The 22,450-nt window shown below is 56.2% G+C and overlaps 12 protein-coding genes across 12 annotated transcripts; 5 read left to right on the top strand and 7 right to left on the bottom strand.

The window, feature by feature from the left end:
- Positions 1-85: 85 nt before the first annotated feature.
- BO66DRAFT_387800 (acyltransferase family protein) lies at positions 86-1,652 on the bottom strand. The gene has a single exon (XM_025646391.1). It carries the CDS (start codon positions 1,583-1,585, stop codon positions 209-211), a length of 1,377 nt encoding a protein of 458 aa, XP_025508818.1. The 5' UTR covers positions 1,586-1,652; the 3' UTR covers positions 86-208.
- Positions 1,653-1,829: 177 nt separating this feature from the next.
- BO66DRAFT_387799 (uncharacterized protein) lies at positions 1,830-3,501 on the bottom strand. Its single transcript, XM_025646389.1, has one exon. The coding sequence runs from the start codon at positions 3,432-3,434 to the stop codon at positions 1,899-1,901; it is 1,536 nt and encodes a 511-aa protein (XP_025508817.1). The 5' UTR covers positions 3,435-3,501; the 3' UTR covers positions 1,830-1,898.
- A 361-nt stretch (positions 3,502-3,862) lies between these two features.
- On the top strand, positions 3,863-6,297 carry BO66DRAFT_364356 (chitin synthase; the record flags this gene model as incomplete). Its single annotated transcript, XM_025645159.1, has 5 exons — positions 3,863-4,593; positions 4,654-5,256; positions 5,395-5,520; positions 5,581-5,973; positions 6,109-6,297. Exons 1-5 carry the CDS (start codon positions 4,171-4,173, stop codon positions 6,295-6,297), a joined length of 1,734 nt encoding a protein of 577 aa, XP_025508816.1. The 5' UTR covers positions 3,863-4,170.
- Positions 6,298-6,423: 126 nt separating this feature from the next.
- On the bottom strand, positions 6,424-8,587 carry BO66DRAFT_70764 (putative MFS multidrug transporter). The gene is made up of 5 exons (XM_025653519.1): positions 8,080-8,587; positions 7,984-8,005; positions 7,862-7,935; positions 7,480-7,809; positions 6,424-7,407 (listed from the first exon to the last, which is right to left on the bottom strand). The coding sequence occupies exons 1-5, from the start codon at positions 8,283-8,285 to the stop codon at positions 6,501-6,503; spliced, it is 1,539 nt and encodes a 512-aa protein (XP_025508815.1). The 5' UTR covers positions 8,286-8,587; the 3' UTR covers positions 6,424-6,500.
- A 320-nt stretch (positions 8,588-8,907) lies between these two features.
- Positions 8,908-10,333, bottom strand: BO66DRAFT_397561 (S8 family peptidase; the record flags this gene model as incomplete). The annotated part of the gene is made up of 4 exons (XM_025648607.1): positions 8,908-9,321; positions 9,371-9,459; positions 9,501-9,954; positions 10,010-10,333. The coding sequence occupies 4 exons, from the start codon at positions 10,331-10,333 to the stop codon at positions 8,908-8,910; spliced, it is 1,281 nt and encodes a 426-aa protein (XP_025508814.1).
- A 126-nt stretch (positions 10,334-10,459) lies between these two features.
- Positions 10,460-11,316, top strand: BO66DRAFT_70735 (uncharacterized protein). Its single transcript, XM_025653518.1, has one exon. It carries the CDS (start codon positions 10,587-10,589, stop codon positions 11,034-11,036), a length of 450 nt encoding a protein of 149 aa, XP_025508813.1. The 5' UTR covers positions 10,460-10,586; the 3' UTR covers positions 11,037-11,316.
- A 905-nt stretch (positions 11,317-12,221) lies between these two features.
- BO66DRAFT_434095 (uncharacterized protein) lies at positions 12,222-12,877 on the bottom strand (the record flags this gene model as incomplete). Its single annotated transcript, XM_025650754.1, has 3 exons — positions 12,222-12,634; positions 12,691-12,808; positions 12,872-12,877. The coding sequence occupies 3 exons, from the start codon at positions 12,875-12,877 to the stop codon at positions 12,222-12,224; spliced, it is 537 nt and encodes a 178-aa protein (XP_025508812.1).
- A 261-nt stretch (positions 12,878-13,138) lies between these two features.
- Positions 13,139-14,952, bottom strand: BO66DRAFT_425344 (putative ATP binding protein). Its single transcript, XM_025650221.1, has 2 exons — positions 14,773-14,952; positions 13,139-14,703 (listed from the first exon to the last, which is right to left on the bottom strand). The coding sequence occupies exons 1-2, from the start codon at positions 14,813-14,815 to the stop codon at positions 13,544-13,546; spliced, it is 1,203 nt and encodes a 400-aa protein (XP_025508811.1). The 5' UTR covers positions 14,816-14,952; the 3' UTR covers positions 13,139-13,543.
- Positions 14,953-15,081: 129 nt separating this feature from the next.
- BO66DRAFT_364343 (putative cell cycle control protein (Cwf19)) lies at positions 15,082-17,507 on the top strand. Its single transcript, XM_025645158.1, has 2 exons — positions 15,082-16,399; positions 16,450-17,507. The coding sequence occupies exons 1-2, from the start codon at positions 15,113-15,115 to the stop codon at positions 17,269-17,271; spliced, it is 2,109 nt and encodes a 702-aa protein (XP_025508810.1). The 5' UTR covers positions 15,082-15,112; the 3' UTR covers positions 17,272-17,507.
- Positions 17,508-17,589: 82 nt separating this feature from the next.
- On the top strand, positions 17,590-18,435 carry BO66DRAFT_397557 (uncharacterized protein; the record flags this gene model as incomplete). Its single annotated transcript, XM_025648606.1, has 1 exon — positions 17,590-18,435. The coding sequence occupies one exon, from the start codon at positions 17,590-17,592 to the stop codon at positions 18,433-18,435; it is 846 nt and encodes a 281-aa protein (XP_025508809.1).
- Positions 18,436-20,140: 1,705 nt separating this feature from the next.
- Positions 20,141-20,703, top strand: BO66DRAFT_70713 (uncharacterized protein). The gene is made up of 2 exons (XM_025653517.1): positions 20,141-20,201; positions 20,286-20,703. The coding sequence occupies exon 2, from the start codon at positions 20,307-20,309 to the stop codon at positions 20,547-20,549; it is 243 nt and encodes an 80-aa protein (XP_025508808.1). The 5' UTR covers positions 20,141-20,201; positions 20,286-20,306; the 3' UTR covers positions 20,550-20,703.
- Positions 20,704-21,068: 365 nt separating this feature from the next.
- BO66DRAFT_387792 (uncharacterized protein) lies at positions 21,069-22,190 on the bottom strand. The gene has a single exon (XM_025646388.1). It carries the CDS (start codon positions 22,121-22,123, stop codon positions 21,083-21,085), a length of 1,041 nt encoding a protein of 346 aa, XP_025508807.1. The 5' UTR covers positions 22,124-22,190; the 3' UTR covers positions 21,069-21,082.
- Between the last annotated feature and the right edge of the window lie 260 nt (positions 22,191-22,450).

Below are 22,450 nucleotides of genomic sequence, written 5' to 3'. Positions count from 1 at the left end.
AATCATGAAAATTCTCTGGTCAGCTGGCAGAAAATATCTGCTGGATGACCTGCTCTGACGCGATACTGATTGAACCGTTGCGTGTCTCTGTTCCATCAGATTCTTCGATGACCACAACCACTGTCATGTCTATTAATGGGATGAAGAATCGGAATAAAGTCTATACGATGACAGCTTGACACATATCGGACAAATTTAATGAATGACACTACCGAGACAACCACTCATCGATCCTCCTTGACAGCCGCACACACCTGGCATCGACCACCCTCGTCCACCAACTCGACAGCCAAACCACCAACACTCCCATCACCACAGCCGTGACACCCCAACTGACCACAAACACCCCCATCCCCCCAGCAAGTGCCTCCTCATCCGTCGCCGGATACTCTCGCCCAGTCAGAATCCACCACAGTCCATTCCGCACGGGATCCCGGGCAACATGATACACGGACTGATGCACCAGATACAGCGAGAACGAGATGCGTCCTAGAAACTGCGGTGTCGGCCTCTCCAACGCCCTCTGCAGCACCTCCACGCGATCGATGGCATACACCACCAACACGGACCCCACCGTCTTCCAGCATTTACTCACAATCGCCCAGTCGTCATCCCACCGGGGCGACTGCAGCGACCCAAGCCATCGATACCCAGGCGTAAGTACCCCGTCATCCCCAAGACAGAGCAGATGCAGCCCCATGAGAAAACAGAATCCTGTCACCAGCGTCTTTGCTTTTGCTTTGAGACCACCAGCTGACGCGCTTGACAGCCCAGCCTCGCCATCCTTCCTCCCAACCCACCACCCATCACCCAACACCGCATCCTCACTACTCGGGTGCAGTCCCTGAGCAAGCTCCGCAACCAACAAACCTCCCAGAAAACCCACCCCATCCCAGATCCCATACCACAGAAAATACACCGCCAGCACGAACACTCCGCCAACGCGCATCTCCTTCCTCCAGAACGCCATCCCCAGAATGACAAGGTACACCATCAGACTCCCGCGAAACTCAATCGGCATCGTCCACAGCTGCCCATTCAGCCCGGGGTTATGGTGGAACTGGATGATATTCACAATGTCCAACAAATACCGCAAGAGATAGGTGCAATGGAACAGCGGCGCGGTCCACGGCCGACGGCCCCAGACGACATCGTCGCCGAACGACCAGTGATACAAGCCGCCGAAGAACAGCAGCTGCGAGAGAATTGCGACAAGGAAGACGGGCAGATAGATGCGGAAGATCCGGCGCGTCGTCGCGGAGGAGAGTCCGCGCAGTAGTGTCTGGTTCGTCGCGGACGACGACGCGGTCAGCGAGGAAGATGGCGGCGCATCGCGCAGACGAAGCAGGTTGATGCTCAGAGCGTAGCCCGAGATCACGAAGAAGAGCGCCACCATCGCGTGGGCGGAGAAGAGCAGGCGGATTGGGGGCAGCTGGATGAAACGCCGGTTGGCCGACGCGGGGTCCGCCCAGTAGGAGTGGAAGGCGAAGTCGAAGATTCCGCCCATGAAGAAATGGTTGAAGGCGACGATGGCGGCGGCAAGGCCGCGGAGGCCGTCCAGCCACGCCGTGCGAGGTCTGTCCATCGTATGCTGCATGGTATGCTGTGATGATGAAGTGGTAAACTGCAGCATTGCAGTGGATGAAAGCGGGAGAGGCGGAGGGGATGGATAAGACGGAGGGAGAAAAAGGGATCCATGGATGGAGACTGGCCTCGGATCCACACGCTAAATTAGTATTTTTAGCGTGCGACCATGACTGGTCCCTGTTTCTGATTCTTCAGGCGGCGGATTGTAACGGTTCACAGGATTTATTTTCTGCTGGGGGTATATACAACATTTCCCGATCGGGTAATCTCATGCAGGCATCTACCGCACTACCGGCGTTGCTGCCTACTCACTACAGGTCACTACCACTACAGGCCGAGTCCCAATGCTCGACTCTCCTCGTCAGCCACCCACTGGTCCAGGGTAGCGAGCTCTGACGCCTGGAGTCGCCCTCGGGGATCCCGCTTCCCAGCCGGATCATACTATCGAGCATACACCGATCCTCGTAGAAGCTCCACTGCACGCACTCGCCCCAGGCTACGCAGGCTGCCTCGCAGTGATCCACCGACATCCAGGCCTCCGTCCAGGCCTGCAGCCTGGTGACGATTTCCGGCACCGTCACGGCCTTGACATTACTGGAGCGGATATCGTACTTGGCCGCGCCGTTCTCCCACCACTCCACCCGCTCGCGCAAGTACGGCCGCACCATCGCCTCATACACGTCCCTGTACCGGATGGGGCCCCGGGCCTGCACGTCGCCCCACCGCATCTCCAGCTCGTACAACCGGGCCACATCCCGGTTGTGCGTGTGGTGCCAGCTGAACACGGGCTTGCACCAATTCTCCTGCTCGTACCAGCTCGTCCAATGCGCCTCGGGATTGAACCCATAGCTAAAACGACTCTCCTCCGCCTCGGGATGCTCTCCGAACCCGACGCCACTCTCTTTCAGGACATGACCGAGAATGTGATCCCCGCAGCCATGCTGCGCCGTGAACGCAGCATACTTGTCCTCGATGTTGACCTTCTCGTCCCCAAACGCCATCTCCCACGCCTTGCGCGAGATGGCGAACCCAGAGCCGCCGTGGGCGAAATAATCGCCATGGATCCAGGCGACGCTGCCCAGGTACCAGGGCTGCCGGTGGTCGAAGCGCCCCAGGTGCGCGAGGAGGTTGGGCAGGAAGAGGTAGGCGTCGTCCTCCATGAAGATGTACCATTTGGCGTCCGGGCGGGCGCGCCCCGCGTGCTGCACCAGCGGCAGGAACTTGTACTTGTCGAGCTTCCAGCCGCCGGCGGGGCCGGAGTTGTCGCCCGGATAGACGTTGTTGATCTCGGCGTAGTTCTGGCGGAAGTCGTGGTCGGCCTGTTGGCGGTAGGGGAGGGCAATCTCGGGGTCGTTGATGGTCGTGTTGGCGAGGATGTCGATGAAGGTCCACGCGCCGATGGTCTCGGGGCTGTCGGAGTAGAGGAGGACGTTGGCCGGGGGGATGCGGGCGGGGGCGAGGGTGGTGGTGAGGTGGATGGGGACGCGTTTCCAGAGGACGGAGGCGCCGGTTTTGAACATGAGGACGATGTCGTTGACGGTGAGGGGGGAGGAAGAGGTGGTGATGGTGGTGGTGTCGGAGGCAGGGGAGGTGGAGGACGCGGAGGAGGCTACCGCTGAGGGGGCGGGTTTCTGCGGCGTGGAGGTGTTTTCATCTTCGGCGATGAAGGGGGGTGAAGGGTGCACGACGACAGTGGCCTCTCCTGCTTGGTAGGGTGTTTGCGTGGTATACGCTGTCGACGCGACCCATGGGGGGCGATCGAGGGCAAAATGGTAGAGGAAGAGACAGACGGTGACCAGGATGATCCCGAGCGGGACGCGGCGATTGTCTTGGTAAAACCGACGCATGATGAGAGTGTCTTACCTCCGATCATGAGCGGACTCGAGTGGAAGGCATAATGGACGGGTTTTTATATCTTGGGATAGAGATTAGCAGAGACCGATTGTCCAAACCCGGTAAGTGGTGATTTTCTCCATGGTAAATGCCCCTCACAGGATTTTCGAGGGTCCTCCATCCGACCCCTATACAAAGACCCCGAAGATCCCCTCAACCCCACCACAAAAATTAGTTAAATGAATGTCTCAGGCGCAAAGCAGCGTGATTGGCAGGTGCCTGGCGAGACATGGACAGATGCCTGCGCTAAACCCGTTGCAGTAAGCACGGACAAGGCTGTAAGTTCCGATTGACTTGCCCAAAATAGTTTAGAGTGCGGCTATTGCAAGTAACAAAAATAATCTCCGTGTCTGCAGTCAAACCCGTGTCGATACGAGCCACACGAAGGGTCCTGCCAGCCTATGATTAGACACGATCCACCGAATCACCGCACTTGGCCTCTCAATTTCGGGAATTGCATTCGTCAAATCCAACGGTAATACTCCGTACTACTGACCGACTAGCACTGACTCCAGTCTAGTGACTAGTCAACTCAACTAGTGAATCCATCATTGAGATTTTTTCTACCGGTGACTCCATCATGGCTCCATCTGCGGTCCCCAGTTCATCAGGGGATCAAATAAATACACCAATGCATCCGATGCAGCATCCCAAAGAATGTAGTCGTGAGCAGACAGACACACTTCGACCATGGACCACCCACCGATAACCCCCCAACGGGGCCCCCAAGTGCCCCTGCTGCGTCAGATGCTTAACGGGCTGGGCTGTCTGCTGGTGCTGCCCCTGTACTACTACCTCACCGCCGCCACCCGCCATCCCCTCACCCTAGACCTGCTGCTCACCATCCTCGCCGCCGAATACAACCGCTTCACCAACGAGCGGCGCCGGCGCCGCCTCTACCAGCCCACTGCCGCGGCCGCTGACCCCGAGAAGCCGCGGGACGCGCACAGCGGACCGGACTGCATTGCCGCCGTGGTGGGCTACCGCGAGGACCCGGGGCTGTTTGCGCGCGCGCTGAACAGCTACCGCGCGGCGGAGGGGTGTCGCTTCATGCTGGTGGGGATCGACGGCGACGAGGAGGCGGACATGGAGATGGTGCGGGTTTTCCAGAACGTACGGCATTCCTCCTCTCTCCCCTCAACACAATATGGTATACTCACCAACACACCACAGATCCACCCCACCGCCCCAACCATCCACCTCGACACGCCCCTCGGCGACATCGCCACGCGCACCTTCGACAAACTCGCCACCGCCGACCTGCACGGATCCCCGCGGGAGGCCTACCAACTGGCCAGCATCGCGCACTGCTGCGACCTGGCGCGCGAGATCCTGGGAGAGCACGACCTCCTCTCCGGCCGCGGGCCGCAGCAGGTCTGCATCTACCAGCCGCACCACAGCAAGAAGGCGATCATGTTCACGGCCTTCATCTTCAGCCTGGTGCTGGCGGACGCGCGGGGGATCGAGTACCTGTGGTCGTCGGACTCGGACACGCTGGTGTACGCGGACTCGCTGCGGCGGACGGTGGCGACGATCGCGGGCGACCCCGCCGTGGGCGGCGCCAGTTCGGGCCTGCTGGTGCACAACGCGGGCGACTCGGTCGTCGCGCAGCTGGGCCGCATCGTGTACTGGTGCGAGCTGTACCTGACGCGGTCGGTGGCCACGGCGGCCGGCACGAGCGACTGCCAGAGCGGGCCGAGCTCGGCGTTCCGGGTCGCCGCGCTGCCTGGGATCCTGTATCCGTGGTACACGCAGGAGGTTTGGGGGCATCGGATGGTGAGTCCAGCTAGCAGCCAGCCCCAGTACTTAGTGAGCCCCGCTAGGGGCGAACCAAGAACCAACCCCTCTCCTCCGAATCTCTAGCAATGGATACAGCCTCTACAACGGATAGCATGCTAACAAGAGCAACGGTAGATCGTCAACGAAGACCGCCACCTTACCACCAACCTCCTCCTCCGCGGCTGGACCGTCACATATGTGTCCGACACGTTAACAGCAACGGATACGCCCACCAACCTCCGCAAATGGATTCTCCAGCAGGTACGCCCCAATCCCCCACCCTCAAACCCCTCCCCCCAAACCAATGCTAACAACAAAAAGGTCCGCTGGTCCCGCTCCGGCCACATCGAATCCCTCCAATCCCCGCACCTCTACCTCCTTACCTCGCCATTATTCTTCTGGGCGGCCATCAAGCGCGAAGCCGGGCCCCTGCTGGGCCTAGGCTACATCCTCTACTACCTGTGCACGGGCGCGAGCCTGGCGTATTTCTCGTGGACGGATCTGGTTGTTCGGCTCGTGTACACGGTTCTGTACAACATCCTCCGGAACCCCGATCGGGGGGTCCGGAAGGCAGTGCTGGGGGTGGGGTTGCTCCCCGCGCTGCTGTTCTACAATATCCCCCTGCCGATTGTGCATTTCTGGAGCGCGGTGACGGTGCTCGAGGATGGGTGGGGGACCAGTATGCGTTCTAAGGAGGCGGGGGTGGTGCCGGATGTGAATCAGCTGGCGTCTCATGGGGAGGGGGAGAAGGGGGGGGGATCTGGGGGTTGGGGGGGGGGTGGGGGAGTGGGAGGTATGTCTGGTGCTGGGGCTGCTGGGGCTGCTGGGGCTGCCGCGCCTGCTGTGCAGACTGGGATGTGGAAGCGGTGGAAGGAGCTGGGGTTCTTTGTGGTGTACATGGGGATTGTGGCGGGGGTGGCGGCGCGGATCCTGGCGGGACATCTCGGGTATGCGGTTTTGCAGACGGAGCGGGCGGTTTGGGGGGCGGTGGTCGTCGGGTTTGCGGGGGCGTTTTGGGGGTTGGTGGTCTGGGAGTAGATGGATAGCCCCCTACGCCCAGTACTACACTTATATACATGGATCATGAAGAAGAAGGTTAGGGTGTGTCATGACAGACAAAAACAATATTATTCGGCATTAATGAACACGGGACCTTGACACTATACTCAAACTCGAACCCCCAAAGGCAGACTTTTGATTGACCTCCCAATGCGAATCGCATCCTCTATCACAGACTCCCATCAGTACCCCTCCTCATCCACGCTGTACTCCCGATACATAATCATACTGTACCGCGCGAACGCACTCCGCGCCCGCAGCCCCCGTCCGTACCGCGCGAACAGCGGCAGCACCAGACAGAAGACCGTGGCGAGGGCGGCCAGCACCGAAACAGCCCCGTTCGCGCCCAGCCGCTGCAGCATGGGCGCCGAGACGAGCGGCAGCACGGCCGACAGCGTGGCGCGCACCAGGCTCAGCGCCGCCAGGCCGCTGGCCGCGTAGCTCAGATAGCTGTCCGTCAGGTACCCGCCCAACACGTAGTCGATCTCATTCAGACTGAAGCCCGTCAGCACCAGGGCCACGACCGAGACCATCCAGGGCACGTGCGCCATGGCCGGCGGGATCGTCCAGGCGAACACCCACAGCGCGGCCGCCAGCACGGGCGTGCCGATCCAGAACCCCAGCAGCTTGTCCTCGGGCTGCAGCGGGCGGCCCTGGCGGCTGTGCTGCGCGATGATGCGCAGATCGAACCACCGCGTCACGAACCCCAGGAACAGGCCCAGGCCGATGGCGATGAAGGGCAGGCACGCGTGGCGCGGGCTGAACCCGAACGACATGTAGATCGGGGGCAGCGCCTGCGTGAACAGGTACACCAGCGCGATGGCCACGGCGCTCATCACCGCCACGATGAACACGATCAGCTCCGTGCACAGCAGCCGGATCGGCCGGAACAGCGCCAACCGCACAAAGGTGTGCAGGTCCGGCGCCTGGTCTGGGTTCAGCGCCTCCGGCGTGCCGGGGATCTGCGTGACCTGCCGGAAGAGCGCCACCTCCCGCGCCAGCAGCAGCGACGGCCGCGACTCGCGGATGGTCAGCAGCAAGAACGCCAGCACCCCGGTCACCATCGCGGCCACGTAAAATAGCCATCGCCTGTGGTTTCGTTAGTGGCACCTTCCCGAGAGTAACCTCTCTTCTTGATGAAGAGGACAGGGAAGAACACACCAGTTCATATCCGCCACGACAAAAGTACTCAGAATCGGACCGACGACCATCCCCAGATTCGCAGCTTGCACCCAGATGCAGATCATCCACACGCGCTCCCGCGAGTTGAACAGATCCTCAATGCTGCCGCCCACCACCGTCGTGGGAATTGCCGACAGAATCCCGCTCATGAACCGCCCAATGATCACCCCGGCCATCGACGGCACCGAGGCAACCACCACACACGCCAGGCTGTACAGCGCGGAGCTGACGACATACAGCTTCTTCCGACCGAACGCCTCCGAGTACGGCGGGAAGATGATCCCCCCACACGCCTGGCCGATCAGGTACCTACGAAGTCAGCACACCCCAGGCTCCGGGCAAACGGACGGCAGATACTCACACCGACACAAAGAGGAAGATCGACAGCTCCTGCGGGACATCAAACTCGCGCACGGCACTGTTGGCGGCGGTGGACTGGACACGTCAGCTCCCTAAACATCACTCCACGAATTGCAGACTTACCCCCGCCGTGCTCACTGCCGTGCTGAAAGTACAATATACCCTCATGGTCAGCCACAGCAAACAGTACTGCACCACCACCCCACCGATAAGACTCACGTAAAGAACTCCAGGAACAGAATCAGCGCGATATCCCAGATCTTCCTCCGCAGCCTCCAATTCCGTGGATGTCGACCGTTGCCAACCGCCCACCGGATGTGCACGCCGTCTGCAGCCATACGAAGGCCATACTGCGGGAGCAGGGACTGCAGAACATCTTTCTCGGACTCGATCGAGGACGTGGTGATTTGGCTGGTGGGCTTCATGGCATAGGAGGAAACGAGGTTTTACCTAAAAGTTGACCGGACATCATGTCTCGGCAGGCAAAGGGGTCCTCGGTTGTGTGTATTTATTCAAGCTGGCATCGAGCTCTGTGGAACGCAAGCACGGACTTAACCGGACGTAATTCACCACGGAAAGCTCTGGGCCATCCGATCTCATAAGTCCTCAGTCGGGTCTTTCTGTGGCGAGGCTAACGCTAGATGGATTCCACTGCTGCCTCCCCAATTATCCCTCATCTTGACCTGTGCCATCCTCGGGACGATGAGGAGTCTATTCTCCTGAAATGCACGACCCAGTGCCACGAATAGACAGTCAGAAGTCGTCGGCCTATCATCGATCGGCTTTTACCCGACAAATCGCTGCGGGATACGCCTGTACTCCAGTGCGCATCGACGTATACGGCCTTCAGCATGGTACTACTTCGGAAGCGTGACGGGAGAGGCTTTGCATGTGCTTGGTTCTATTCGTTGCATCCGTGGCTCTGGAGGTGTCCCTGCAGTCTCATGTCTCAGGTCATTTATTATCTTAGACTAGCTCCTTATCGCCATCCACACTAGGAATCCATTAGTCTGGGCCATACCTGGCTACATGTTCCCAAGCTCTTTCTCATTCCAAATCTCCGTCGTTATCTCCATCGCCATCCCCATCTCCCTGGTGGTTGTCTGCTCTTCCGTTTCCGTTATATGCCAAGAGGTTCGGGCTTCCAGCGGTATTAGTGACTACGTTCCGTGTGGCCAATGCCTTCAAGCGGGCCGTCACCGCAGCTGGCGTAGACAGGTTCTCAAGCGCCATGAGGTACATCGTCAGACCAGCAACGTGGGGCGTGGCCATTGAGGTCCCCGAGATGCTCCGAGTCGTCGTGTCTGATCCTATCCAAGAGGACAGAATATCCTCGCCGGGAGCAAAAATGTCGACAAAGGCGCCGTAATTAGAGAAATTGGAGCGGGAGTTACGCCGGTTGATGGCGGCGACGGTAACAGCATCCGGCGCAGACGCGGGGCTCGTTCGCGAGGCATCTCTCTATTTTCCTTCAGTGATTACTCCGAACGTGAGGCTGTGAGTGAAATACATTTTCGTTGCCTGCAGCGACAACAGAGAGCACTCCCTCATCGAAAGCATTCTCCACCGCATCGTTGAACGTGCTGGAATAGCTTCCACCTATACCCGTAGTCAGCGATAGAGTCACACAAACAACACACAGAATATACCCAAGCTCATATTGATCACAGATTTGCTCGTGCGATTCTTGCTCACGATATCATTGACAGCCCAGTTGAAGCCATCAAGGATGACCGAGGTAGAGCTGGATTCCCCAACAAAGACCTTCACCGAAACCAGAGTCGCTCTCTTCGCCACGCCGTACGTTCGTCCACCAATGATTCCGGCAACATGGGTCCCGTGTCCAACACCATCGACATGCTGTCCTCCAGCAGCATTGTATGCCAAGAGGACGCGACCACTGAATTCGTCATGAGAGCTCAAAATGCCTGTATCTACGATATAAGCATAGGTGCCAATCCCGGCACTATCGTCATAGACGTAGTCAGTGCTAGTCTGTCCTCGATGCGAGATGCATCCTAGGCCCCACGGCGCATTGTGCTCGGTGACCAGTCCGTCGAGATCCCAGACCTGGTCTTCCTCGACGTTCGCAATCTATGAATAAATTAGATTACCGCCAGTTGCGCTCGGAAGGTCAACAAGAACAAACATCTGCATGTTGGCGAATGGCCGCAATGGTGGCATCGTCGAAGGAACCAGCGTATGCAGCAAACCTGTTGATTTTGTAATATCTCTCAATGCCAGCTGGAAGGTCTCCATCAATAAAACTACGGCCTTCAAGGTGCCGCCTGTGAAGGTTGGTCGCCCAAGCGGTATGCTCGTCGATCTTGGCATCGTCGGTTCCCGGTTTGAAGGTGACAATATACTTCCCCGGAATCGTCTGCAGAGTCTGGCGACTTTCGAGAGTCGGTGCAGCAAGCACGGCAGATAAAAGGGATCCGAAGACCAGCAGGAAACTTCTCAATGAGACCATTGTGGATCATGCAAAGTAGAAGAGAAAATACACCCCTTAGGAAATTCGAGCAATGTACAAACGTGCTAGGGAGCTCGCCTTATATACCTTCAGCATTGCAAGCTTCGTCTAAAATTGTTAGCCTATCACTTACATGGCCGCCTGCCTTGCAAAAGAGCGAGACCAGGGCCCAAGATCTCTGAGCATATTTAAAACTCTGGGGGTAACATTGCATTCTCAGACGACTTAGTTGTGTCCTATTAGGCAAGACGCCATGCATACCATGGGTGATTTTGGGCCGACGCGAAGGACCAGGGATCGCGGTGACAAGCAGCGCAGAGCTTATTTCTCCGACCCCAGAAAGGCCTCGAGTCAAACCAATCTGGACATCGTCCACCGGATTAAACGGCACACACTCATTCATGCAAGCCTTGTGGCTTTGACGGTTCCACTGCTGGCGGGCGATGGCCCTGGCATGTCGTATTCAGAACAGCATCGCTTATTCGTTTCCAGACGAACTCTTAATTCTATAATGAGAGAGGCAAGCAGAAGAAGCTCTCGTTGCCAGGATGTTGCGCAAGGAGCCCTGGAACACGGGGGAATGCTTAACCACTTGTCCGAAAATCGGTGCGACCCACCCTGGGGAGCTGATTTCTCACGAGGTAAAAACCACTGCATGCGCTTATCATCTGTCAAGCAAGTCTGGATACCGATTGGGCGATAGAGCGATTATCAGTAAACAAGAAAGGGTAGAGACCACGTCCTAGGACCATTCCTACACTGCCCTTCTGAGTTCGAGGGTCGTACAGTGAGCTCAGGCGCGTTGATCATCCACAGCAGACTGGGCTTTCCAGACGATCTACCCCTCTTGTAGGGCGAGGAGCCAGCTTGCCGGTCCGACGTGCTTGTGATAACGCGAGGCCCCTCCCACCAAGTCAGTTACGAAAGCTTGGTACGACCAACCTGCCCCTGAGGATACGCATGTGCCTGGGGAAGTCTTCTGATGTGTTGAAACCTAATCATGGCCTTGATGCGAATCTGACTGAAGAAGAGGGCAGCGGGCAAGTGGTTCATTGGTGGTTATTCCTCATCGAGCCGTGGCGATGGGGTTCACGACGGCCAAGACAGCTGACGGTAGTTCAGTTGGCGAGGCATCTGGACGTCTGGTTTAGCACAACTTGACAATTGTACCAGAGTCAGAGTCAAAACCCCATTGATCAAAGGTAGCCATCAGGAACAGGTTCTACCAATTGTAGGCGGCAATACTTGTGGTATGGTTCTGAGATCACTCGCAGTGGACATCGTTACGACTCTGCGGGGTGACAGACTGATGGCCCTCTGTTGTCTGCTTCTCTGCAGGGTCTCGACGCAGCCAAGGCCCTCGCACACGTCTGGTGACGGAGGTTTTCTGAACGGGCTTTGGGCGCACTTCGAATAGGTACGGTTGCATCAAGGCAGCCATCGAGACTGTCGTGACCGGAAAGAAGGCCCCTTGAGCCAGTCGGATAATTTCATCGGGTGCAACAATTGGAGGTGGAAGAGGAGGATTGGTGTAATGGGAGAGTGTGGCAGGCACGGTCTGACCGGAGTTGTGATTGTTGTGTTTGGTTGCACCGAGTCCCGTGATCCCGGCTGGTCAGGTTTATGTCAGGCACAGGGCAACCCATTGGACCGTACAGCATGCTCTTCAGCGCGCGAATACTACGTGAGATCCAGTTGAATCATTTAGTGTAATGGAGAAGTAAACAGGAGATAAGGAGAGAGAGCATGTCAAATTCAACAGCGAACTATCTCCCTCTTTCTCTTGACATGCGCAGGCTTCCCTCATCTGCAGCCATTTGCATGCATGCAACTATCCACCCTATGTCCAATGACCCCGCCTAGAACATTTTGAAAAGAAAATTCCCATTTACAAGGACTTCTTCCCCGCAAACCTCTTGTCGGCCTCCTGGTTGGCGAACGGGAAGCCGCTGCTCCGCTTATCGACGCCAGTCTTGCGGTTGATCTTGCCCCCGCTGCTCGCAAACAGCGCGCACCACACCCCGACGAAGGCAATGGCGGCATATCCGATCATCCCGACCCCGTAGGCAATCTGGCCTGTAGCCACCCACCAGATGTATGCGTATCCCGCTGACGCGCCGTGGAAGACGGTCGTGACCATCATGGTCGGCACGGCATAGGGGGCCTTGGGGTCGGAATCGTCCGTGGTGACGGGTTGCGCAATGGAGGTGGTCAAGGGCACGGACCCGGTGAGCATGACGGTGAGAACGGCGATGAGGAGTAGACTGAATCCCAAGCAGCGGGAGAAGTACGTTTCGAGCGCTGTTGCGGGTTAGCCATTGGCAGCTGGAGAGACAATCTGTCTGGCGGTTACTCACAGGAAGGATCGCGGGTTTCGGTCAATAACATTGTGGTCATCATCTCCGGCACAGCAATCAGAGCCAAGCTCTGGAGTCCAAGCCAGCCGGCTGTGGAGTAGGTGTAGGCGTAGAAAACCTGCAGCGCGCGGAATGGTTAGCTCTGTTGTATGGTTAGAGACCGGGAGAAGGACAGTCGTACATCCATGATGCGGAGGTAGGTGATGTCTTCTGGCGGTGTTCAATTGTGTTTCGGTTTGGGAACGTGTTTAAATTCTCTGGTGATCAAGTTGTTGAAGGTAAATGGAACCAGTATAGGCAGCAATTAGAGGTAGTTATAAGTTGTTGTAAGGCAGGGATCATTCCCCATGAGGTCATCGCTTGTTCAGCCCCGATGATGTCACCGCCGGTTTTTCCGCGGATTCAGCCTGGCTCTTTTTCTCTACGTATTCTTCTGTTGTCAATACAACAAAATTCAGGCGAAGAAATGAGAAAAAGCAAAAGGGGGAAAGAAGACGAGCTTGCAAGTTCCAAGTTCCAAGCTGGCAGTCCATAGGGCAGAGGCGGGTTGCTGCAGGTTGAACTGAGCTGGCACTACTACACCCACTGCCATCGGACCATGAACCCCAAGCATCTCCACCACAGCTATAATTCTGATCTGTTATTGTTCACGGTCAAGCCATGAAGAACGATCCATTCTTCCCAACGTGGACTAGATGGGTCTATGTTTGGAACTGGATCAAGTTGCAATTACCACACCCGAATCATCATTGTCTATGTAAATTGCCATGGCTAGATTCAAATCTCCACCATCAACGCCTTTTCAAACCCCCAGAGAAAGGAAAAACGTGCAAGGTCGACCCATGGTCAGGTATCACTGGTTGATGTTGCTCGCGCGCAGGTATCTGGCAAAGCTTAGATCCTGGTCGGAGGGCGCGGTGCCCTGTTCCGCCAGCGCGTCCTTGTAGCGCTGCGTAAGCCCTTCACTGTCCCCGGCACGAGGGATCCTGTAATCGTCTTCACTGTCCTCATCGTCATCCTGGTCGCCATTCCTGCGTGCCTCCTCTTCCTCTTCAGCCTCGCTAACCGTCTCGGCCTCGTTTTCGACCTTCTGCTTGCCCTTGCTCGAGCCGGAGACGTTCATATCCTTCATGAGCTTGCCCAGCTCGAGCTCGCGTTGCGCCGCCTTCGTCTCCTCACGCTCCTTCCTCTTGCGCTCCAACTCGGGCTTGTAGTCGCGTTCGAACTCCTGGCGCTTTTCTTCCACGGCCTCGAAGAATTCGTCAATACCTTCACCCGTCATGGAACTGACTCCAACCAGGTTCAGGTGTCGGTAGAACTCCTCCAACATTAAGCTCATGCTGTTGAGCAGCGAGCCCATGTAGCCACTTCCTGAACCGAAGCCACCCGCGGCGCCCTCGGTACCAAACGCGCCCGACTCTTCTTCCTCCCGCAGGGCCTTTTGGAAAGCATCGAAATCGGTCATCCACTCCTTGGCGAATTCGGCATCTTGGACATCAGTCTTGTTGAAGACAAGGATCATGGGCAACTTCGTCTTATATAGGATACTGCAGGCGTAGAGCATGTTGCTCATAAAGGTACTCGTGGAGCTGGCGCGGGGGGTGTCAATAACGTAGGCGATCACAGTAGGAAACGACGAGGCCAGAGTCTCGAGGAGGATGCTGCCGGAGGCACTCCACACGAACACCTCGATCTGACCAGGCGTGTCGACCAGGATGTGCTCGATGGGCTTCGCGGTCGGGTTGCTGGGGTTGGGAGCCGTGCGCTTCTCCAGCAACGAGATGATTTGATCGACTTTGGTGGCAAATAGATTGAGAGATGTAAGGATACCGCCGTTGGGTCCGAGGTTATACTGCTTCATAACCTCTCGATAGTTGATGGAGTCACGGATGTCGATGTTGCTCTCGAAAGGAACCGTGTGGACGGCGGGGTCAAGGTTGAGGACATAGGGGATGGTCTTCTTCGAGTGGAGGTAGGAGTTAATTCGCTGCATGAAAGTCGTCTTTCCAGAGCCTGAGTGAAACATACATCGGATTGATTAGATGCATCGTCAGTGAGGGGGATGATCGCCATGACACTTACCTGCCATGCCCACGCAGACAACGGCGACCGGAGACTGTGCCATCGTGACGATGAGGTAAAAGATCACTGAGTAAAGATCAAAAACAGGAAGGGAAATTAGAGCAATCCAGTCAGTGGGTGTCAATAGTTTTGGTTAACAAGGGTAATGATGGGAGGCAGAGTATCCGTTGGGACGGCGAGGCGTAGAAATTCTTTTGTCGCGGGGAATTGCAGGTGGAGTCCGTTTGGCCGGAAGCGTTCCAGACGTCATGGCGTTTCTCCGCCGCCGCCGCCTTTTTCCCTTGCTTCGCTTTCTCCCCTCCCAACAAGACGAGCTCTGCCTCGCTTTCATCCCAACACCATGGCGCTAGAGGATTTCGAAAAATCGCTAGCAGAGGAGCAGGAGAAGAGACGTGAGAGAAGCGATAAAGACAGACACCGCCACCACCGTGACCGAGACAGGGACCGCAGCCGCGAGCGCTCGAGGCACCACCGTCACCACCGCCGTTCATCCCGATCGAGAGAGCGCGACCACGACAGGCATCGCGAATCGCGTCGTAGCGACGATACTAGTCACCGACACAAACGCTCGCGCCATTCAACCGACCACGGGGACGATCGCGACCATGATCATAAGCGCCGACACAGGGATAGCAGGGACGAGGAAAGGAAACCGGCAGCCGAAGCAGCCGAAGTGGCTCAGGATGAGGCTCCCAAGCTAAAGCGAGATGCTTGGATGGAGGGACCCTCCAGTCTCGATATCGACTATGTCCAGCGGCGCTCGACCACGCGTTTGGAAGAGGAACCGAAACCCAAGATGCTTTCGGCAGACTACGAGCTGAAAATCCACGGTCGGGAGATCAACACCCATCTACGCGATCTAAAGGACGGAAAGGTGCTAGAGGAAATTGAGGAGAAACCCGCTCAGCATGAGGTTGACTACACATTTGGCGACGCGGGCTCGCAATGGAGAATGACCAAGTTGAAAGCTGTGTATAGGGAGGCAGAGGACACCGGATTGTCAGTGGAAGAGATTGCGGTTAACCGATTTGGAGATCTCCGCTCATTCGATGACGCGCGCGAGGAGGAGGCAGAGCTAGATCGCCGCGAAAGATACGGTGAAGGATATGTGGGCAAGGAGAAGCCCTCGGGCGAGCTCTTTCAGGAGCGGAAGCAACAGGAGAACGTTCACCGTGGCGCGCATGAGCACCTTCGCAGTCCTACCAAGGAGCTCAATGCTGAAGGACAAGGCAAACTAATGGAGACCGTCCCGCCTCAGAACACCACCCAGCATCTTGATTTGACAGCACTCAACCGACTCAAGGCTCAAATGATGAAGGCCAAGCTCAAGGGTGCGTCAGATGCCGCCGAGCTCGAGGAGCAGTACAATGCCGCCGCTGCTGCCATGGCCAACCGCAAAGAGTCAGACGTCGTGGTCTTGGGCGTCATGGAGAACCGGATGCTGGCTGGAAAGAGGAACGAAGTGAAGGCAGTTGAAAACAGACGAGGTCGCGAGCGAGGCAAGGTGGAAGACAACGATGATATGACCATTGAAGACATGGTCCAAGAAGAACGACGGACGCGCGGACAATATGGGGGAGACGGCCGTCGCATCGCGGAGAGAATTGCCAAGGACGCCAAATTCGAGGTGAGGGCTTCTACTAGCATATCGATATCACCCGCTAACATTTCAGCCAGAATGATCTCGAATACATGGACGACAATGCGTCCAAGCTTGCCCGTCGGGTGCACCGCTCCGAAATTGACATCAAGAATACCACGATAAATGAGCTGCACAAGATGAACAAGATTCTTGACAATTGTCCTCTATGTCATCACGAAGACACGAATACGCCTCCTATCGCGCCCGTCGTCTCATTGGCGACAAGAGTTTACCTCACACTCCCCACTGAACCCGAGCTCAGCGACCAATGTGCCACCATTGTTCCCATCCAGCACCGGACGAATCTGTTGGAGTGCGACGACGACGAGTGGGAGGAAATTCGCAATTTCATGAAGAGTCTGACACGCATGTACCACGACCAAGGCCGGGACGTGATCTTCTACGAGAACGCAGCCCAGCCCCATCGCAAGCGACACGCAGCGATGGAGGTGGTCCCCCTCCCTTATAGCCTCGGCGAGACATCCCCAGCCTTCTTCAAGGAGGCCATCTTGTCATCTGACGCGGAGTGGTCTCAGCACCGTAAGCTAATCGATACCCTTGCCAACTCTAAGAAAGGCATGGGGCGGAGTGCTTTCCGTCGCAGCATTGCCAAGGAGATGCCGTACTTCCACGTGTGGTTCAGTCTGGACGGCGGCCTGGGCCATGTGGTGGAAGATGAGAATCGCTGGCCGCGTGGGGACCTGTTTGCTCGGGAGGTCATCGGAGGGATGTTGGATCTGGGTCCGGAGGTGATCAAGCGGCAGGGCCGCTGGCAACGAGGCGGCGATCCCCGAGTGCCGGGGTTCCAGAAGCGTTGGAGGAAGTTTGACTGGACTCGAGTTCTTGTTGAGGGGTGATTTCGGTGTGAAATAATGGGGAGAGCTATGCCTTGCACAAAAGTCTAGTCACACGAGCTGGGACATGCAAATGAAAAATGAAGCATAACATAACACCTCACTTTGCTCTCACTTCGTGAGCCGTACGATACTTCATACAATATCCCCCTCCTTTCACTTCTCTTTAAATATCTGGTCTGATCTCATTTCTCTTCTCTCCACATCTCATCACATCCAACGCACCATCCTTCTTGAACATCCTGGATTCAGCTTCAAACCATTACAATCCAGTCAGTCCATCATCTCATCCTCCAAACCACACAAAACCCATCCAGTAAAATGACCCCCAAAGCCAACACCAGCCAAAAGCGCAAACGCACTCCGACCAAAGAGAAGGAATCCAAAAAACAGCGCAAGACAAAGAAAACCAAGACCCTCAAGACCAGCGCACCACCATCATCCCCGGACACCCAATCCCACGCCACCATAACACCCCCCCAAACCCCAACACCACCGCGGTCCTTCTCGGTCGAAACCCTCTCCCCCAGCGACAAAGCCGCCCACAACCGCCTGCAGCAGCAGATCCTCGCCGAGACCGAGATCCTGCACGTCTACCTCCGCAGCCTCCGCAACCGGCTCACGCAGACGCCCTCGCGCGACGCACAGTACGCGATCTGCAAAGCCAACGCCAAGGGCATCGCAGCGCAGTACGCGATCCTGGCGGACCTGAGAACGGAGCTCGAGTATTTCGGACGCAGCGTCGAGCTGCATGCGCTGGATGCGGCGGCGGCGGCAGCGAAGCACAAGACAACCGGCGAGCTGCAGAGTCCCAGCTGGGCGGAGGTGGTCGCGGCATGGGGCCAGCCGGTCGCGGATCGTGTGAGGCGCTACACCCATTCCGTTACCTTCTGCATGTCCCTGGCTTGGTTCGCCAAGCGGGGGTTCGAGTGGAAGACGGTCGCGAATCTGCTGGTGACGGCGGTGATCAGCCGGCTGGATGACTCCAGGCGGCCGAGTCAGCTGGCGCTGCTGACGGCGGATGCGGTCTACGCGAAGAAGGAGATCCCGCGGCCTGCGCCGGTGCTGGCGGCGAAGGATGTGCTGAGGGTCGGGTGTCGGTTGGATCGGTTCGGGTTGCTGGTGCCGCTTTCGGTGGAGGAGAGGGAGTGGGCGAGGTTCTTGTAGGTTCGTCTGACTTGGTCCGCATGAGTGAGAGGAATGCAACTATGAGCTTGGGGTTGTAGCAGGGGTTTTCGAGGGGTGATGATCGGTTTGTGACTATGGCCGGAGGATCATTGGAGAGGTAGAAATGTGCAAGCATTGAAACATGTCAAGCAGAAATATGGGCTATCAGGGCCAATGGAAGGCACAGACTCGCGCTTTTAAGTAAGGTCTCCTTCTGCAAAGTTTCCCAGCAAACAGCTTTCTTGTCACCCCTGTCATGCATATTTATTGATTTGAAGAAAAGCTCACAATGCAAATCACAAGACAGTATGAGAGGCATATACAATCTAGTTCGGCCTATTCGAATATGGCATGTGTGGAGCGTTGATAGTACGCCAGCCTTAAAGTGTTCTATGCGAGCATGCCGATAGGTTAGAACATTCCCTGCAAAAAGCCAATCGTGGACAACTGGGTACTAGTAGGTATGTATCTACCTGGAGAGGAGTGAATCTGACTTCATGCAGGTACAAGACACTGGCATTGTTGTCAGCAATTGTGAGCCAATGGAAAAACATCCTGCATCAGCATTGATCAGCCGGGATGGGCAGATCAACGGGGCCAACGTTCTCCCACCCGAACCATGTGCCCGGGAGTTTAGAAGGATTAGCCATGACACTACTATCAAATCGCATGTCCGCTACAAGAAAATACATGAACCGCTTGAACTTTCCTACGGCACTCCAACAACATCGGCCAATCTGCCTCAGAGCATGCGACCAAGTCCCGGAATCTTCTCCGAGCCCTGACAAAGAGCAAAGCCAATAGGGCCTGTCTGATTACCATTACCATACAACCAGAATGCGAGAATCTAGCAAAGACCCTTCTCCGGTTGACTTATACTCTCACAGAGGAAAAACAATTGAGTTCTTCTCAGATCGCGTCTCAAAGTACCACGGTCCACGGACCTCCTTGAGTCAGGCAAACCAGGGGCCCCCGGCAACTTATTGGACATGTTTGATGACCCTTCAGATAGTGTACCTGAGCAGCCCATGGAACAGCCGATGCCAATGGAGCAGCCCAATGGGAGGCCCCACCCCGAGTTCAAGTTTCAGGGCCCGCACGCAACAATTGGCCTCACCAAGAATTTCATTTCCTCGGACCACACGCACAGGACCTAAACACAGTCCAATCCACCGGCGAGGCTGATGAGACGACACGACGACGGGGGGGGGAATGAGAGCCAAGTATCGCAAAGTCAAATTGGCCGCAGTAGTTCAGGAGTTCATGTGTGATGGGTTGGAGGCGCAAAACTCTTCCTACCGGAACAGGCATGGTGTGTCAGCGCTAGGACTGCTATCTGGAGGCTCCCATTGGCCGGCTCGCTAATGACGTCACTGACACCTGAACCATACGCTTTGCGGACTAGCGGGGGATGCGATGGGGATGCTTGGCGCTGCGATATACTCCTGCACCGAGACCCCGAAATAGACATTTCGAGCTGCATGAGTGGAGGGCAACATAAACAGAGATTTCAGCTGGGGAGGAGGGGAGGGCAGAAGAAGGAATTGAGGGTATATAAGCATGCGACCCTCGCGGATCCTGGGAGAAAGCATCCCAGACCAAAGCATTCATTCTCTTTGCGCATCATCCAGTCATTCGTTTGATTCGTCTTTACTATACGCTCTTTTTGTTGCTTGTCGATCACTACTTGTGTGTTGTATCACTGAGCCTATATACCTATACTTCACTTCTGGATATACACTAAACTTCCTTCATTCCTTCACAAAGTGAGTACACGTCCTTCAGCCTCCGGGATCTCTTCCCTCACTTATGTACAATGATCACCAACACTAACCACCACAACCCCCCAGTCACACACACAACCATTCACAATGATCGACAAATCCGCCATCATCGTCTTCGTCATCCTGGGCTGCGTGGTCTCCGTCCTCATCGGATACTCCATCCACTCTGTCGCCACGGGCGGGTTCCGCAACGACGAGCAGGAACGAGAATTCTCCCACGAACAGCGCTCCTACATGCGGGAGTTGCGCCTCCGCGACATCAACTGGATGGCACGCGACAATGGCCTGCGATACAACCCGGAGCCGCCCCGCGATCTGGAGAAGCAGTGACACATAATGGTTGCTTAGAGCGTTTGGTGCATTTTCGGAGTTCAGCATTCAGGTGTTTGGTTTTTTGGGTTGGGGTGCAGTGGGAGTTGTGTCGTCTGCAAGATGTTTCTGTTTTGGGATGAGTGTATTATAGTTTATTGGATATATGATTGTGTTGGGCGATAACTTGTTATATTCTGTCAAACTGCCAGGTGGAATCTTGGATATACTTAACTTTGGAGATGGGGAGCAATAGACACCATTGACTATTGTGACCGAGCTGAAGAGGTCCTTACCTGCGAACGTTCAGTAACCCAATATAGTGAGCAATTCTTACCTTATATCGAGAAATCAAGCTCCTACAATTTGTCCGCCTAGTATATTCAGGTATCCCTCATCCTGCACAGATGCTGCAGTGGTCTACCCCAGTGCGCCGAGAGATCTACACGGAAATGAAGAATGCCGCGATCTATATCTCCAGCATGCTCAGCCTGCCCACCATCGTGAAGGAGTGCTGATAATTGTGGTATAGATCCAGCCCAAACTTTACAGAATTACCACTCATACTTCCAATAAGCATCAGAATCATCAGGATAAATGCCTGGGGGTCGTGCATACGCATGATAGAACGCCGAGTGGTACGACTCCATCTCAATCCTCGCGTACAGAGAACCAAGACGCTTCGACCGCGCATACATCCAGCCCAGAAGCGGCGCCCTCGATCCTTCCACCTCCTCAAAAAACGTCAGCAGACTCTCATCTTCGGGCTCCCACTCCTCCTCACTTGGTTCATCTGGCGGCTGTTTGTGGGTCTCTCCATCCGTCCACTCCCCCCGGTAGAACCCCCGATACTTGTCTAGCGTCCAGTCCCGCTCCAGCACGATGATTGGAGCACCGTAATGCTCTCCGTCAGTCTGCGCCGCCTTGAATTGCTCCAGACAGTAATCATCGACAATCAGGCACATCCGGTACTGCGGAGTGTCCGCATCTCGCATTGCCACCGCGCCGGGTCCGTCCCGTTCTTCGGTGGTGTTGGAGACCCAATCTGCAAAGCGGGTGCGGATAGCATCGCGGGTCGCAGGGCCAATTCCCGGTCCGCCATCCCCGTTCTTGTCCAGGATGGGCACGTCGGGCTGGATGACTGGGCAGTAGAACCGGGGGAACAGTGCATTGGTCTGAACTGGACTAAGCTGAGCTTGCTTAGTGCGGACATTCTCAAATCCCCGGAAACTTTTGTAGACTCCGCGGTACAAGCTGAGGAGGTAGGCGGACCACAGATTCTCCTTGTCCTCGGCGCTGCTGGGGGAGGTGGAGAAAACTCTGAAAATTGGGAACCCCCATGTCCTGCCATCGTAACGCTGCAGAAGCCTGGAAATATAGGTCAAGTAGTTCTCTTGATTCCGACGCAGAAGGTCGGGAGGAAAGTTCAGGGGGACATCTGTGAGAGGAGGACCTTTTGGGATGGTGACGCAGTCGATGTCCTCCTGGGGGATGGTAAACCAGGGGTGGAAGAGGTGTCGTTGGATTAGTGGGCCATGCAGACGGGGAATGAGGGTGGGCTTCCTCAGGACTGTCCAGGGGCGGGGCAGGCGCATTGTAGCGAGTCTGTCACGTTGGGTTCTCGAGACACAAAAAGAATAGCGAGAAATTATACAGGTCGAGACCGGGCGGGAATGGTTTCAATATTACTATATTGTACTGTACCTGCCAGGTGGTGCTTATATTTACAGTAGGTACCTAGATCTATGCCGGTTCGAGGCCGCTCTTGCCCGTTAAGGGCTAGCGCCACCCGCACCTGTGGGGCGAGCATGAGCGACCAGAGTGACGCTCCAACCCGTCGCAGTTCGCAACAAACCCACCCAAGGCCTGTCCGAACCGCCTCAAACTCCATCAACTCTCACCACTTTTCCTTCTCACGCTCA

The sequence above is a fragment of the Aspergillus aculeatinus genome (genome assembly GCF_003184765.1).
Source record: "Aspergillus aculeatinus CBS 121060 unplaced genomic scaffold BO66scaffold_2, whole genome shotgun sequence".
NCBI lineage: Eukaryota > Fungi > Ascomycota > Eurotiomycetes > Eurotiales > Aspergillaceae > Aspergillus > Aspergillus aculeatinus.
This window is presented reverse-complemented; position numbering and strand designations above follow the sequence as displayed.

What these genes read in the sequence shown, in the direction of transcription:
- BO66DRAFT_387800 (XM_025646391.1), bottom strand. Translation starts at nt 1,585, where the DNA reads ATGGACAGACCTCGCACGGCGTGGCTGGACGGCCTCCGCGGCCTTGCC.
- BO66DRAFT_387799 (XM_025646389.1), bottom strand. Translation starts at nt 3,434, where the DNA reads ATGCGTCGGTTTTACCAAGACAATCGCCGCGTCCCGCTCGGGATCATC.
- BO66DRAFT_70764 (XM_025653519.1), bottom strand. Translation starts at nt 8,285, where the DNA reads ATGAAGCCCACCAGCCAAATCACCACGTCCTCGATCGAGTCCGAGAAA. An exon ending in CTGTTCCTGGAGTTCTTTAC is followed by an intron (nt 8,006 to 8,079) that starts GTGAGTCTTATC and finishes TTGTACTTTCAG; the next exon opens with CACGGCAGTGAGCACGGCGG. An exon ending in ATCTTCCTCTTTGTGTCGGT is followed by an intron (nt 7,810 to 7,861) that starts GTGAGTATCTGC and finishes CTGACTTCGTAG; the next exon opens with GTACCTGATCGGCCAGGCGT.
- BO66DRAFT_70735 (XM_025653518.1), top strand. Translation starts at nt 10,587, where the DNA reads ATGCATACCATGGGTGATTTTGGGCCGACGCGAAGGACCAGGGATCGC.
- BO66DRAFT_425344 (XM_025650221.1), bottom strand. Translation starts at nt 14,815, where the DNA reads ATGGCACAGTCTCCGGTCGCCGTTGTCTGCGTGGGCATGGCAG. An exon ending in TGTCTGCGTGGGCATGGCAG is followed by an intron (nt 14,704 to 14,772) that starts GTAAGTGTCATG and finishes TGTTTCACTCAG; the next exon opens with GCTCTGGAAAGACGACTTTC.
- BO66DRAFT_364343 (XM_025645158.1), top strand. Translation starts at nt 15,113, where the DNA reads ATGGCGCTAGAGGATTTCGAAAAATCGCTAGCAGAGGAGCAGGAGAAG. An exon ending in CCAAGGACGCCAAATTCGAG is followed by an intron (nt 16,400 to 16,449) that starts GTGAGGGCTTCT and finishes CATTTCAGCCAG; the next exon opens with AATGATCTCGAATACATGGA.
- BO66DRAFT_70713 (XM_025653517.1), top strand. Translation starts at nt 20,307, where the DNA reads ATGATCGACAAATCCGCCATCATCGTCTTCGTCATCCTGGGCTGCGTG.
- BO66DRAFT_387792 (XM_025646388.1), bottom strand. Translation starts at nt 22,123, where the DNA reads ATGCGCCTGCCCCGCCCCTGGACAGTCCTGAGGAAGCCCACCCTCATT.